This window comes from Rhinoderma darwinii, chromosome 13 (genome assembly GCF_050947455.1).
Source record: "Rhinoderma darwinii isolate aRhiDar2 chromosome 13, aRhiDar2.hap1, whole genome shotgun sequence".
In the NCBI taxonomy this organism is placed as follows: domain Eukaryota; kingdom Metazoa; phylum Chordata; class Amphibia; order Anura; family Rhinodermatidae; genus Rhinoderma; species Rhinoderma darwinii.
This window is the reverse complement of record NC_134699.1, coordinates 12450344-12464396: the sequence shown is the minus strand read 5'-3', so window position 1 is coordinate 12464396 and position 14053 is coordinate 12450344. Positions and strand designations below refer to the sequence as shown.

Sequence of the window (14053 nt, the reverse complement as noted above, 5' to 3'; positions counted from 1 at the left end):
CTGCGTCCAGCTATCCGCTACCATCCTGCGTCCAGCTATCCGCTACCAGCCTGTATCCAGCTATCCGCTACCAGCCTGCATCCAGCTATCCGCTACCAGCCTGCGTCCAGCTATCCGCTACTAGCCTGCGTCCAGCTATCCGCTACCAGCCTGCGTCCAGCTATCCGCTACCAGCCTGCGTCCAGCTATCCGCTACCAGCCTGCGTTCAGCTATCCGCTACCAGCCTGCGTCCAGTTATCCGCTACCAGCTTGTGTCCAGCTATCCACTACCAGTCTGTCTGCTGCTGCCTGCTACCACTTCTTATCCTGTTACCCACCATCAGTCTGCATCCCGATGTCTCCTGCCAGTCTGTATCCAGCTACCTGAGACAAGCCTGTGGCTTCATGCCTATTACGAACTGTGTCTACTGATCCACATCCATCTGCCAAGGTACCATCTGCCAGTGCCTGTACCCTCGGTGGACAACCCTGTTGTATCCTGGTACGCTCGGTCAGCCGCTACTCATACCGGGTCCACCACAAGAGGTAGCGACCTGGTAGTCTCTCCACAACAAAAACAAAGATCCCTTTACAGGGGCTAAAGGGTGAAGACTGGGTGAGGCTACTTAGATAACGTCCTTAGAGATGGCCCTAAGCCAAACCGGTGGAGTAGCACAGTGGGTCCACAACCTGCTAGTCGAAACACTTCCAACTTAGTAACCTTCATATCTTCGTGATAGATTTATTTCCATTTTGTATATCAATTATAAAGTAGCATACTCAACTGTGGAAAACAGATTGCTGTTGCATAAAGTGGAGATTAAGTTATTCTGTTTTAGATATTGCTTGAAGACAAAAGACTAGTAAAAAAAAAAACTACTGGTCACATAAATCTTTTATGGTGGATTAGGATCAGAAGATTGTGCTTTACATCACATTTCGTGGATGAAGCCCAGTGATCGGGGCAGCTTATGGCCAATAATCGGTGATAAAGAGGGGCTTTCCGAGATTAGATAAATTTTTTAATTTACTTGCGGCTGCCTTAATTTTCCCCACGTAAACCCCCCATATACCCTTTTTTCCTTTTCAAGTCCTTTCCGTCCTAAAACTTCTCATGTATTCATGCAACTCTTTGTTTACATCCCTTCTTTCATTCTATGACCGCTCCCAGCATGCACTGGTTCTATCCCAGCATGCTCTGTGCCGGGATCACAGGCCACATCATACCCACTGTACTGAGCATGCGCGTGAGACATTCTTTGAACCGCGCATGCACCCAGATGATGCCTCGTCTGGGATAACCCACTAAATGGGCATCATTGATGACGCGCTGTTTAGTGAGCCAGCCTGAAGAGGCATTCGTCGTGAAGAAGAGAAGAGCACTGAAGGGCTGGGACGTCATCGGAAGTCCTGATGGGGCAGCGTCACGTGGCCAAAGTTGCGATCAGGAGAGATCAAGATCTTTAAAAAGGTAAGTATATTAGAAAGTTTGTATTAACTGTGTTTCTTATGTAAATAGTTTTCGGAAAGTGGAAAACCCCTTTAACACACAGAATTTATATCTACAGAGCCAATGTATCCTGTCAGTTTGATCGCGGAGTTGGTGATTAATGGTGGATCCCATCTGTTACTGATCATGATGACTACTGCTAGTTCTGACCCATCTCCCCTTGGGCTGTTGCTCTTACTTCAGAGGACATTATCCATTTCTTACAAGTGGATATCCAGGATATCCAGATAAAAGACTTATAATTAGCCGTAAAATTTACTGTTGACCTTGGACATCCAGTAAAAAAATGAACATAGACATGTACTCTCTAGGAGGCTATGAAAAATGAAGACCTCACTGCAGGCACCATGCTGTTACGTACATGACGAGGGAATATTAGCAGCAGATATCTGTAATTTCTGGCAATGTCAGAAATATTTTGATCTACATTATTCATTTTTCATGATATAAATCAGTGATTTCGATCCATGGGGAAACCCCTAAAAAAAGTCTCCATTCCCGGGAAACCCTTGATTCTGTTACCATAAGCTTGGTGTACTGGCGGGTAAAGCATGCTATAATCTAAATTCTGGCCAAGGTATGTGAACTGTTCTGCTTTCCCCCATGCTAAGCATCTTTAAACAGTCTAATGTCTTCTAGGGAATTGCTAGTATAATCTCCAGCCCGGAATTGACGTTTGGTTTGAGACTGAATTTCTAATCCCCAATCCCATGGAGGATCATTGTGATTATTGGGTTTGTGATATCAGATAATTTATAGTCAATATAGTCCTCCCTATATAGATGATTACAACTAATATACTACTTGAATAAAGTCAAACAAATAAAGTGGTAGAAATAAGATGGCCTGGAGTAGAACATAACGTCTTCATAACCTTTACAAGACCCGACCCTTGAAGAATAAAGAGTTTGCGGAAGGAACGGTCCTGATCTCATTGAAATGGACCAATTATTCGTTGCTTGACAGACATGAAATTGCATTAGCGATAAATATCGGCAAAATGACAACTTACTATTACTAAAGGACTTGGTCTTACTATGCAAACTTAACCAAGGTTCTTCTCATATTCTCCAATCCTAAATGTATAAACCTTCTATTAACGTTACAGGTCCTTTGACAGATCTTCCTAAATTAGAAAAGTCTTATGTATATGTATATATATATATATATATATATATATATATATATATATATAGATATATATAAAATCCTGTGAAACATATCATTTACAGTATTTCTCAATATTCCTCAGTCAAGTACTCCCTACGTCAAAAAGTACCCCCATTGTTTATGATGAATCAACTGTGCCACCTATCAAAAGAACATCCTGAGGACAGTGTAAGCACCCCCTAGAGACATGCCATATACCACCCAAGGAACACATGCAACAGGTTGAGAACCTAAAATATAGAAGATACACCTGAGGCGTCATACCAGTGCTGGTGGAATCCATTCTTCCATTTTTCTTTAACCAAAAAGAATAGTTGATCCTTGAAGATGAAAAGATTTGGGAATGTTTCCCTTGTTTCCTCTACTGGAAACCTTTCTGATTATGAAGGAGAGAGACTGTATATCTCAAGCACTCCTATGAACCGAGCCATAATGGTACATTCCATGCTTTGATTCAGTCATTGACGCCAGGAGTGTTCATCTAAGGTTCAGTAAAGTCCCTTAGGGTATGTTCACACGTAGTCAACAAAAACGTCTGAAAATCCAGAGCTGTTTTCAAGGGAAAACAGACCCTGCTTTTCAGACGTTTTTTTACCAACTCGCATTTTTCGCGGCGTTTTCGCGGCGTTTTCGCGGCGTTTTTTACGTCCGTTTTTGGAGCTGTTTTCATTGGAGTCTATGAGAAAACAGCTCCAAAAACGTCCAAAGAAGTGTCCTGCACTTCTTTTGACGAGGCTGTATTTTTACGCGTCGTCGTTTGACAGCTGTCAAACGACGACGCGTAAATAACAGGTCGTCTGCACAGTACGTCGGCAAACCCATTCAAATGAATGGGCAGATGTTTGCCGACGTATTGGAGCCGTATTTTCAGACGTAAAACGAGGCATAATACGCCTCGTATACGTCTGAAATTTGGCCGTGTGAACATACCCTAATACAAAGCTGTTGGTTCGAAAATATTCAAGTATCTATCTGTGATACACACAAACACAATGAGGAAAAATGGCATACCTGCCAACAACCCATTTGGAGTGGTCTGAAGAAGAAAGAGGTTTGTCCAAACTAGGAAGACCCCTGGATGTCAACTTTCCCCTAGAGATTGCTCCTTAAAGTAATTTAATAGAACATAAGACTTCTGAATTCAGTCCATAAGGGGACGTAGACTTAGCGGGTCAAAATTATTTGTGTAACACTGACACATCCTCACCTTTGGTCCCCAAGATCTGCTCTCAGCGACCAAATTCAGCAGTCGTATTGTTCTACCAGGTATCGTGTTCAATCGAAAAAAAGATTATCAAGACAAGTCAAAGCCCTCTTTAAGACCTCTATAACTACAACAGAGCACGATTTCATAGATGTCAACATTGTGGAATTATTTTTAGGGACACTTTGCCCCAAAAATTCTCCCTCAATGACTTCATGGTTCCCAGTGAGGAAATGTACTGTATTGATATAAATGTTTGACATATGTTGTTTTTGTAGGTATAATTATACCTTCTCCCTGGAAATCTTTACATCTTACGTCTTCCTTAATATCATATCACTTATCGGTTATCAGCGATCAAAGTCCAGATGGTTAACTGTGTAAACAAGATTGTAAGATCTCTGGGACAGTGACCTGACACAAGATGTCCTTATAGGTATGTGTGCCCAATAGTAAGGTAAGCAGTAAATAAGTCAAGTCTGCGCTTTACAAACACATATATGAAAGATTGGGGCGGAAACTTGAACGTTGAATCGAAGTAAAAAATCAAGAAACATGGCTGCCTCCATGGTACATATGCCCTTGCCCACATGGATCCATGAAATAAGATACAAGGAGTTGTTAGTTGGGGTCCTCACGCTGTAGAGCTGCTTTAGCTGTCCATGTGGTTGCCTATGACATGGAGAGAACACTGGTGTCAAAGGGGATTTAAGCAAAATAACGGCTGTGTAGGGTCAAAAGAAATCAGCGTCGATATTTTGTTAGTCATGAAAGAAAATATCTGGTGACCAAAGTGTTCCTTCCTTTGCAGTCAATTATCTGAATGTTTAATAACTTAAAGAAAATCTAAAGGGACTCATGTATGGCATTGCTGTTCATGACAGTGTGGTCACTAGGTGGTGCTATTCTATTGACAGTTGTATTTGTACACTGTGAAAAGCCAAAAAATTACTGTTTTCCCATTTAAAGTCTCTGCTTTGTCATTTGCATGTCTAGCATATAATGATCACTAGATTTAGTGCACGCAGGTGGTTCAGTGTCCGTGACCCATAACTCAAGCCAGCTATATTTTTGTGTTTTAAAGCCATCAGATTCTTATGGGGCCAGTTGGCTGGGAGAAATTTATTACAAGGAAAACCTGGCATTCCACTAGTCAGAAAATTACTTTTTTCTCCTATTTGCTCTTACTGTATTCTCTATGGATCTCATTTAGATACGAATAATTGTACCCTAGTTATATAGATCATTGTAAGGGCTGGCAGGTAGTTAATGGGTAACTGAACGTTCAACAAACTTCTGACATGTCATAGTGACATGTCAGAAGTTTTGATCGCTGGGGGTCTGAGCACTGAGACCCTCACCGATCGCTAAAACGAAGCGTCAGAAGCGCTCGTGTGAGCGCTGTGCCAATTCGTTTCTGTTTGGCTTTTCTTGGAAAGCCGAGCAGTTGGTGTACGGACCGAATATAAAGTCTATGTGCCCGTACACTACTACATTGGCTTTCCGAGAAAAGCCGAACTGAAACTAATCGGCACAGCGCTTACATGAACGCTTCTGCCGCTTCGTTTTAGCGATCGGTTGGGGTCTCAGTGCTCAGACCCCCAGCGATCAAAACTTCTGACACGTCACAAGTTTGTTGAATGTTTAGTTACCCTTTAAAGGGGTTGTCCAGTCTAGATCTTAGTTAATAGTGTGGTTCCCGCATTCAGGACCCTTATCTATTAGCCATAGCAGAGAGTGGCTACAAAGAGTATCTCTTTCTCTGGAGAACCTGACAGTTGTGTACATGACATGGGCAGTCCATTCATTTCAATAAAATATGTGCAATGCTTTATTTCTCCTGTGGAGGTGCTGCAGGGAAATTAGCTGCTGGGTTCGCCCACAGATCACAGGTGATCGATGTGGGTAGAGAGCTGTGGATGTATCCTGTCCATAAGCAGCCTATATGACAGTAAACTAGAATTCCGCCTTCTAGACAGAGCCTATCTGTAGACATTAGAGCACTACATGTGGTCTGTTATTTTGGTGACACCCATAAAATTCTGGAGAAGCCCTTTAAAGTGTATATATATATATATATATATATATATATATATATATATATATATATATATATAAAATATATTATATAAATAAAGCTTGATCATTGTATAATGAAAAGTTCTGTACTTTCTAAAATACTTTGGGGGAGTTTATTGACTGGTAACGGTACTTTATTGGTTTAAAAAATAATGCAAATTTTTGTGCATTCCATATTTGTGCTAAAATGTGCACATTTTTCCAATCGACGATTTTGAAAATTGGCATGAAAAAAGGGCAGGGTTATCCAATGAATCAGCATATTTTTTATTAAGTACACACAAATCGGCGGCGTAGATTTCAATCTGTGGTGTTAGAATAGTCCAAGATGCTCCAAATATATTAAGAAACTTGTACCGCTTAATAAATTTGCCGTATTTTACTCTCACATAATTTAGTTTGACTGGTGCCAGTCTTAATAAATTCCATCCGCTGTATCATTTTGTTCACATTTAGAAACTGAAAGCTGTATAGATCCAATACTTCTCACAGCTGTGGGATTGCTACAATTATATCCAGTCTAGACAATCCTCTGAGAGACAACAACTTAGGGTATGTTCACACGGCCTATTTACGGACGTAAATCGGGCGTTTTTGCCCCGAATTACGCCCGAAAATAGCGCCTCAATAGCGCTGACAAACATCTGCCCATTGAAAGCAATGGGCAGACGTTTGTCTGTTCACACGAGGCGTATATTTACGCGCCGCTGTCAAATGACGGCACGTAAATAGACGCCCGCGTCAAAGAAGTGACCTGTCACTTCTTTGGCCGTAATTGGAGCCGCTATTCATTGACTCCAATGAATAGCAGCGCTAATTACGGCCGTAATTGACGCGGCGTTCAAGCGCCTGCACATGCTGGTACGGCTGAAATTACGGGGATGTTTTCAGGCTGAAACATCCCCGTAATTTCAGCCGTAACGGACGCCCTCGTGTGAACATACCCTTAGACTACGTTCGCATTTGCGTTGGAGGCCTTTTTAGGGGCCTCCGTTGCAGATCCGGCAGGGATTACCGGAGATAATAGCGCAGCATGCTGCGCTATTGTGTCTGGTGAAATCACGGACACCCCGACGGAACCCATCAAAGTCAATGGGTTCCGTCTGCGGTGTCAGTTGTTCAACGGATTCCATTATTCCCTTGTTCTGCTCCTCTAACGCAGCAGAACAACAGAATGTCACAACGCAGATGTGAACGAAGCCTTAGACTCCAGACGGATACATTTTACCTGCACTGATACATTGTAGCAAACCATCAGGACAGAAGAAATATTTGTGATGCATCATGCTGATGAGTTTAGCTCACATAAGATTGTGTAGGCTGGATATAGCAAACTCTCAGCTGTGAGAAATATGTAAAGAAGGATTTTTCCATTTACTGACATCGCGAGAACTCATGAGAAATTGCAAAGTTGTAGAACCTTTTTTGATACAGTGATGAAGCTTTATTTACATAATGTTATTGATGTTTGTGTGTGACAATGATGCGAATTATAAACAGTGTAACAATGTTGCAATAAATAGAAATTCCTGCTCTGATATATATCACGTGATCTATACACAGCGAGTACTGATGAACGAGGTAGAAACGCTTGTATAAGGATCAGGAAGGTTCAGCTTGATGCTGGAGCAGTGGTAATGACGCTCATGTCCTGTGGGAGGCGCCTGCTCACCATCTTTATATCGCCTCTCTGATCTCTTCTTATGCACAGAGCAGCAGGGTATCTCTCCAGTTTTGCTCAGATCCAGCAGCCTGCAGTTCCCTCACTTCCAAGTGGCACAGGCAGGAATGGTTACCCCAGGACAGAGCTGCCTGGCAGGGATTATATAGAGCAGGAGAGCAATTGTGGGGTCACATTCTGGATACTTTACACCTGGGTTCATGGAGCAGAGGCTGTTGATTATACTGGGACTGCTGGTCACTTCTAACACAGGTAAGTGCACTCACAAGGCAGAGAGGGGGGTGCTGCATTATACTGGGGGGGGGGGGGGGCAAATACTACTCCCAACTGTAATGGAATTACAAGTCCCACTAGTTGGTGGAAGGTGTCTATATTTTTCAGATTCATGTGTTTGAGACTAAATAAGAAACGTGACTAGCACCATAAAGTGGTTGAATGAATTGGGGTATCTCCTTATATAAAGTGTGGCCATCATAGAACCCTCTACTATTGTTGTGTATTCAATGTATGGGCTTGTGTTTTACCAGTTGACTTGGTGAGGGAAATGTCCATGTAACCCAAATGTGCAGAGGATTTGGTCATTATTGGGTTCACCTGATTTTAAATGAATGGTTGTAGGATTGAGGTCTGGAGATATCAAGAATTAAAGGGGTGGGGGTCTGCTTTAGTGCGGATAGTTTGTATATGAGGAAAAGGGAGGGCTGAGGTTTTTGGAGGTATTGAAAGGTGTTATGTCTTTGGCGTAAGACTTATGTCTTGCAATGATATCTTGTATCCGATCTTTCTTAAGATCCGTGTGCAATTTTACATACATTTTCTGCAGGGGTGGACGGGTCTCAGATAACATTGCGATCATAGGATATTTTAATAGAACCCTATGGGGAAAAATTGGATTGGAAATTTGGATGTTTGCAAAAGTCGCATGAAGACCTGTACACGTGTGATTACATGCAACTCCATAGGAATACATTCGGTGCGGTATCGTACTGCAATCTGAGTCACATGTTTACTGTTAGGGCATGTTCACAGTTTTTTTGGCAAGCAGAAAAAATCTGCTTCAAAATTCCTTCAGGATTTTTAGGCGAGGTTTTGAAATGCAAACGGTTTTTGCAAATGCAAAAAAACTGCTCCAAACGGACGAAGTGGATTTTTTTTATTTTTTTTTTTCTGCCTCCTATTGACTTCAATGGAGGTTTGGAGGCGGAAACCACTCTAAAATAAGGCATGGTGTGTTTTATTTTTTTATTTATTTATTTTTTTGTGTGTTCAAAATCCGCCCAAGAAAGAAAACACCTACCACCCATTAAAATCAATAGAGGGAGATTATTATTTTTTTTTTAATGCTGATTCTGACGTGGTTTCTGTGTCCAGATTAGTGCCAAATAAACGCTGTGTGAGCTGAGCCTTAAAAGGGTCTCAAGCATACTGGTCACTGAATCAACAGTTTTTCTTTAAAAATAAGAGCGATACATATAATTTGTTTTGCTTTTTTAAATAAAGTCAACTGGTAAAAACAATTCTAAATGTTTTAAAAAAAATGTATTTTGTAAGGAAAAACTATAATATTAAATAAATTGGGGACTCTTTATTCAAAATCATATGGCCAATTGCAACGAACGTGTGTGTTAGGCCTCATGTACACGATCGTAATAGCCGGCCGCAATTGCGGACGAGGATACGAAATGTTCTTTCTTTTGTGGATCATTTCTACGGCCCGGAGGCACATCCCGTAAACATACGGAAAGGTGTCCAATAGAAATTAATGGGTCCGTAATTTTAATCCGTAATTACGGATGAAAACTACGGTCGTGCGTGGGGCCATGTGGTTTTGTACTGTGGCACTACCGTAATATTTGGTGATAGAAATGCCGCACCAAGGAGGAGTAATACCCAGATCCGCTTACTATACAGTGAGGGTCCCACCTTCACCGACCCCCCCCCCCCTCCATAGTTTAAGGGGTACAAACCATGTGTAGATCCCCCTCTGATCTGATGTTAATAAAGATGTGCAGTCTTGTGTAGTGACAGGCTGTACTGACGGCCATTTACCCTGTATAGCCACAAGTATTCCATGCATTGCTGGCAGGACGGTACCCTAGACCTGCGTTACCCCCTCTTCTGCATATAAATCCATCCTCTCCAACATTTAACCCTTGAATGTGCATGCCATGGACTAGGTTGGTGCTATGTCAATAAAGGATAAACATTTTAATAAGCACATCAGATATTCTTCTTAACTGATGGAATGACTTTTATTAAACAGATTTATACAATATACAACTTTTTGTACACAGTATTGCATAATATACTATATACCTAATGCAGCACCATTTAAAGTATATGTCCACACTTGCAACCCACTTTTAGTTGTCACAATGCATCTAAAATAGTTACATTTTATTTCCGTTGTAAATGCACTGGAGCAATTAAGAAAAATGGTTACAATTGTAGACATGCCTTTTTAATATTGTGTGACCATAGAATATACTCCAACTTACTTGACTTTATTATACTTTTAGGGTTTGTTCTGGCTCTTCTGTCCCAGCTCCCAGGGGGAAAGGGCAACCTCCAAGTTAAGGAGGGAGGAAGAAAAGCTGGCAGGGGAGAGAAGGAGTCAGCGACTATCTTTCTTCAATCAGGAGTGACCCGTCCCCCTGGGTCAGCTTCACCTGGACCTCAAGGAACTCCAATTCCTGGATATGAGCAGATGAGCCCCAGTTTTCACCTGGAGCCAGATTCTGGGGGAGCCCATAGGAGGGAGCGACGCTGTACATGTTACACGTACAGAGACAAGGAGTGTGTCTACTACTGTCATCTAGACATCATATGGATCAATACGCCTGAGTAAGTAAAGGTACTAGTCTTGCCTCATCATCTTCTGTATGACTGGGTGGGCTGTAGCCTCGGATATAAGCGATCCTTTCTGGATCAGGAGCCTACGTTGGTTCTTCATGTGAGTTATGTCACTATTCCTTGCACGGCTCTGCCTTGAGTGTGGAACTTCTGCCTAGGGTCTGATAGCTAATGCCTTGGGTCGGATATCCTCTATGTAGAGTCTTCTACCTAGGCCTTGGGTTGTGTATTCAATATAATCTTCTCTGTTCTTGGAACGTGAGTTTATAAGTTTGTCTTTATCTTATGTCTCATCAATTAAGACAATCATAGACATTGTGGCGTCACCACTGCGAAGCCTGAAGATGGGACGTTTTGGAGAAATACTACTTATATTGTTTGACGGCTAATTATAATGAGACTATGCCTGGCAGTAACGCCAAAATATTCCATGATGCTTTATTTTCTATTTTTATTTTATCCTCCTTTTCTAATTGGATCTACTGACAGTCAGTAGTAATTATTTTAAGCCTAAAAATGTTCCCTACCATTCTGGTAATTTACAGCAACAATTATGGGGTTATATATTACTTGGCTATGTAGTGGCAGGAGCCCATTCCATCCAATAACAAGGTCCTCTATTCCATATGCTTTAAAAAAGTTAGTGATTGGGCCAAAAAAATGTCCTAAATTTTTTTCTAATGTTTTTATGTTGTCAAAGCTGTTTTTCCATGATAGATTTTTATATCCCATATTAAGGCCTGATTTACACGAGCGTGTGCGTTTTGCGCATGCAAAAAACATGGCGTTTTGCGTGCGCAAAAGGCACTTAGCAGCTCCGTGTGTCATCAGTGTATGATGAGCGGCTGCGTGATTTTCGCGCAGCCGCTTTCATTATGACACTCGTTTCTATGTTTGTAAACAGAAAAGCACGTGGTGCTTTTCTGTTTACATTCAGAGTTTGACAGCTGTTGCGTGAATCACGCAGTTCGCACGGAAGTGCTTCCGTGCGGCATGCGTGGTTTTCACTCACCCATTGACTTCAATGGGTGCGTGATGCGCGAACAGCGCACAAAGATAGGACATGTCGTGAGTTTTACGCAACGCACTCACGCTGCGCAAAATTCACGCACTGTCTGCACTGCCCCATAGACTAATATAGGTGCGTACGACACGCGTGAAAAGCACGCGCGTCGAACGCGCGTATATTACGCTCGTGTAAATGATGCCTACGGGTCACATTTTGTAGAGGTCAAGCAGTTAGGCCCCCCCCCCACACCTATTGATATAGAGGATCAGAGGGTCCCAGCCTGGAGAAATGACCACGCATTAAAGGGGTTGCCTCATAACATTACTTTTATGGCTCGTCAAACAGACAATTCAGGTGGCGCTCTGACCTTTTGGGACCTAAGCATACTCCTTTGGCTGTTTTCTAAAGGTCGTTCCCTATGGAGAAGGTAAGCACTTGCCCATTCTGTGCTCTTGGGCTGAGTATGGGATTTTGGGGCCTAGCATTCTCTGGAATGGTGGAAATCCGAGTTTGAACCCCCCACCTTGCTTTTTATGATGTGCGTTAGCTTTCGGGGAGAAATTATGGAAGCCCCTCAAGTCAGGGCCTGTTAGTGCTTGACGTTTTTGGATGTGGGTCCATGCTGCACCACGCTGATTTTTTATTTATTTTTTTTATTATTTTTTTTTCCTGAGAAGTGTCAGGGGCCCAGGAGTCGTATCCAACTGATGTGAATCTTATGACCCTAGTCAGGGGTTTTATATTTGATGACATTTGGGCAATGTGACATTACTAGTATAAAAAAAAAGAGGATCTATAATTGATCATCACTTTCTTACAATTTGCTTGACCAAATGGGGGAAAATGTGAAATCCTAAATGAGATTTTTGAGTATATTGCTGTTTTGTAATCCTCTTTTTTGCTTGTCTCGTATATTATGTGGACTTTACTTATCATTATATTTGCCTTCGGCTAGATTCACACGGGCGTTGCGCATCTCGACGTGAAAAACTGTAGTTTTTCACATCCGAGGTGCATCCATTCTCTGCGGGACGCGATATCACCCATCCACCATAGACTAGATTCTATTGAGGGATGCGTGAAAAAATAGGACATGTCCTATTTTCTCACGGACCCTTTACATGGTTCGTTGAAACAACAGCCGTGTGAAGGACCACATTGAATTATATAGGTCCGTGTGACGGCCGTTGTTTCAACGGCCGTTACACGGACATTTAACACGTTTGTGTGAATAAGGCCTTAGAGATTAATTTTAGTTATAGCTGTGGTCCGGATAAAAATGGTAAATAAAATATTTCTTGGCTTCGTTATGGTAAAAGCGAATGGGCAAATATTCTTTTTCAGGATTAAAAAATTGGGATTGTTATGATATTTGTTCTTCTTGGAAGCCTTTTAATTTTTTTTTTTATACATCATGTAACCTCTATATACAGGCATCGAACTGGAAAATGTTAAGTAGTTGTGTTCTGTACTTATCTGTATCCAATAACCATAGGTTGTTTTTTTTTTTTTGTTTTTTTTTGCCTAGACCATAAAATTCCCATTAAGTTAGAATTCTCTTATAGGCACATGGCATAGCAGGGTCATGTGACCACAGGTGCTAGTGATGTACAATGCTACAGCTATTGAATGATGCAGTCACAAGTTTTTCATTGACCTATATGTAAACAACACTTGCATTGCAATGTTAGATCTTATTTGTCCACTTCATTTCTTGACTAATAATTTACAGAAGGAGGCACAATATATTCCACCATGCTTGTAGACGTATTTATTTGTCAGTCATCACCGCTTGGTGTATATCACAGTCCAGCACCATGTAATAGCGGCCACAGGCATGGGCATAGCTACCAGGGTTGTAGGCTCAGCAGCTGAGGGGCCCACTTTCACTGTTTAGGTATGATCACATGCAAGTGATTGGGTTTTCTTTCTGCATACAGATGTAGTCAAGTTTATGTTGACTTTGATAACTTGCCGGAGCGTGAAATCCCACAACAAAGGCCATTGAATAAGTAAAGTTAAAGTTTCTTGACACTGTATTTAATGCGTCTAAAAGTCAAGATAAAGATGGCTACATCTGTATGGGACAGTCTTGGAAATTCCTGCAACGTATATATACCGTGTGTGAACATGTTCTTAAAGCAGCCTCAGAGGGGTGGAAGAAGAAATTGAATGACAAAAAACCCCCCTAATAATCATAACTTATTCATTAGATGAACTCCTTTTACTTCTGATGATGCCCTTAGCAGGATAGGGCTCCATTCCGGGTTTTGCTATGAAGACTTGTGGTAATATGTTAGGCCCCCCTGACCATAAATATAATGATTTTACAATTCTATATCCACTTGTATTTGGTAATATGGTGAATAGTCAAGGGTATAACAAGTCTTCATGGGGCCCCATAGCAAAACATGGAATAGGGCCCCTCTTCACCATGGCTATCTCCAGCAGCCCAGAGACAGTGAAATGGTCTGCATTGAATTCTTCACTCCTTCCATTATTTATTGCGAGCACTACCTGCGCTCCCATGTTATACCCATGCAAATAGGGACGGTATATGAACAGTG

The 14053-nt window shown here is 41.7% G+C and overlaps 1 protein-coding gene across 1 annotated transcript in view; it reads left to right on the top strand.

The window, feature by feature from the left end:
* Positions 1-7610: 7610 nt before the first annotated feature.
* EDN3 (endothelin 3) overlaps positions 7611-14053 on the top strand; it is a 66567-nt gene continuing 60124 nt past the window's right edge. Inside the window, exons 1-2 of the mRNA XM_075846718.1 lie at positions 7611-7876; positions 10144-10468. Of these exons, the coding sequence (XP_075702833.1) occupies positions 7825-7876; positions 10144-10468 (377 nt within the window). The 5' untranslated portion in view covers positions 7611-7824. The remainder of the gene's footprint in view (positions 7877-10143; positions 10469-14053) is intronic.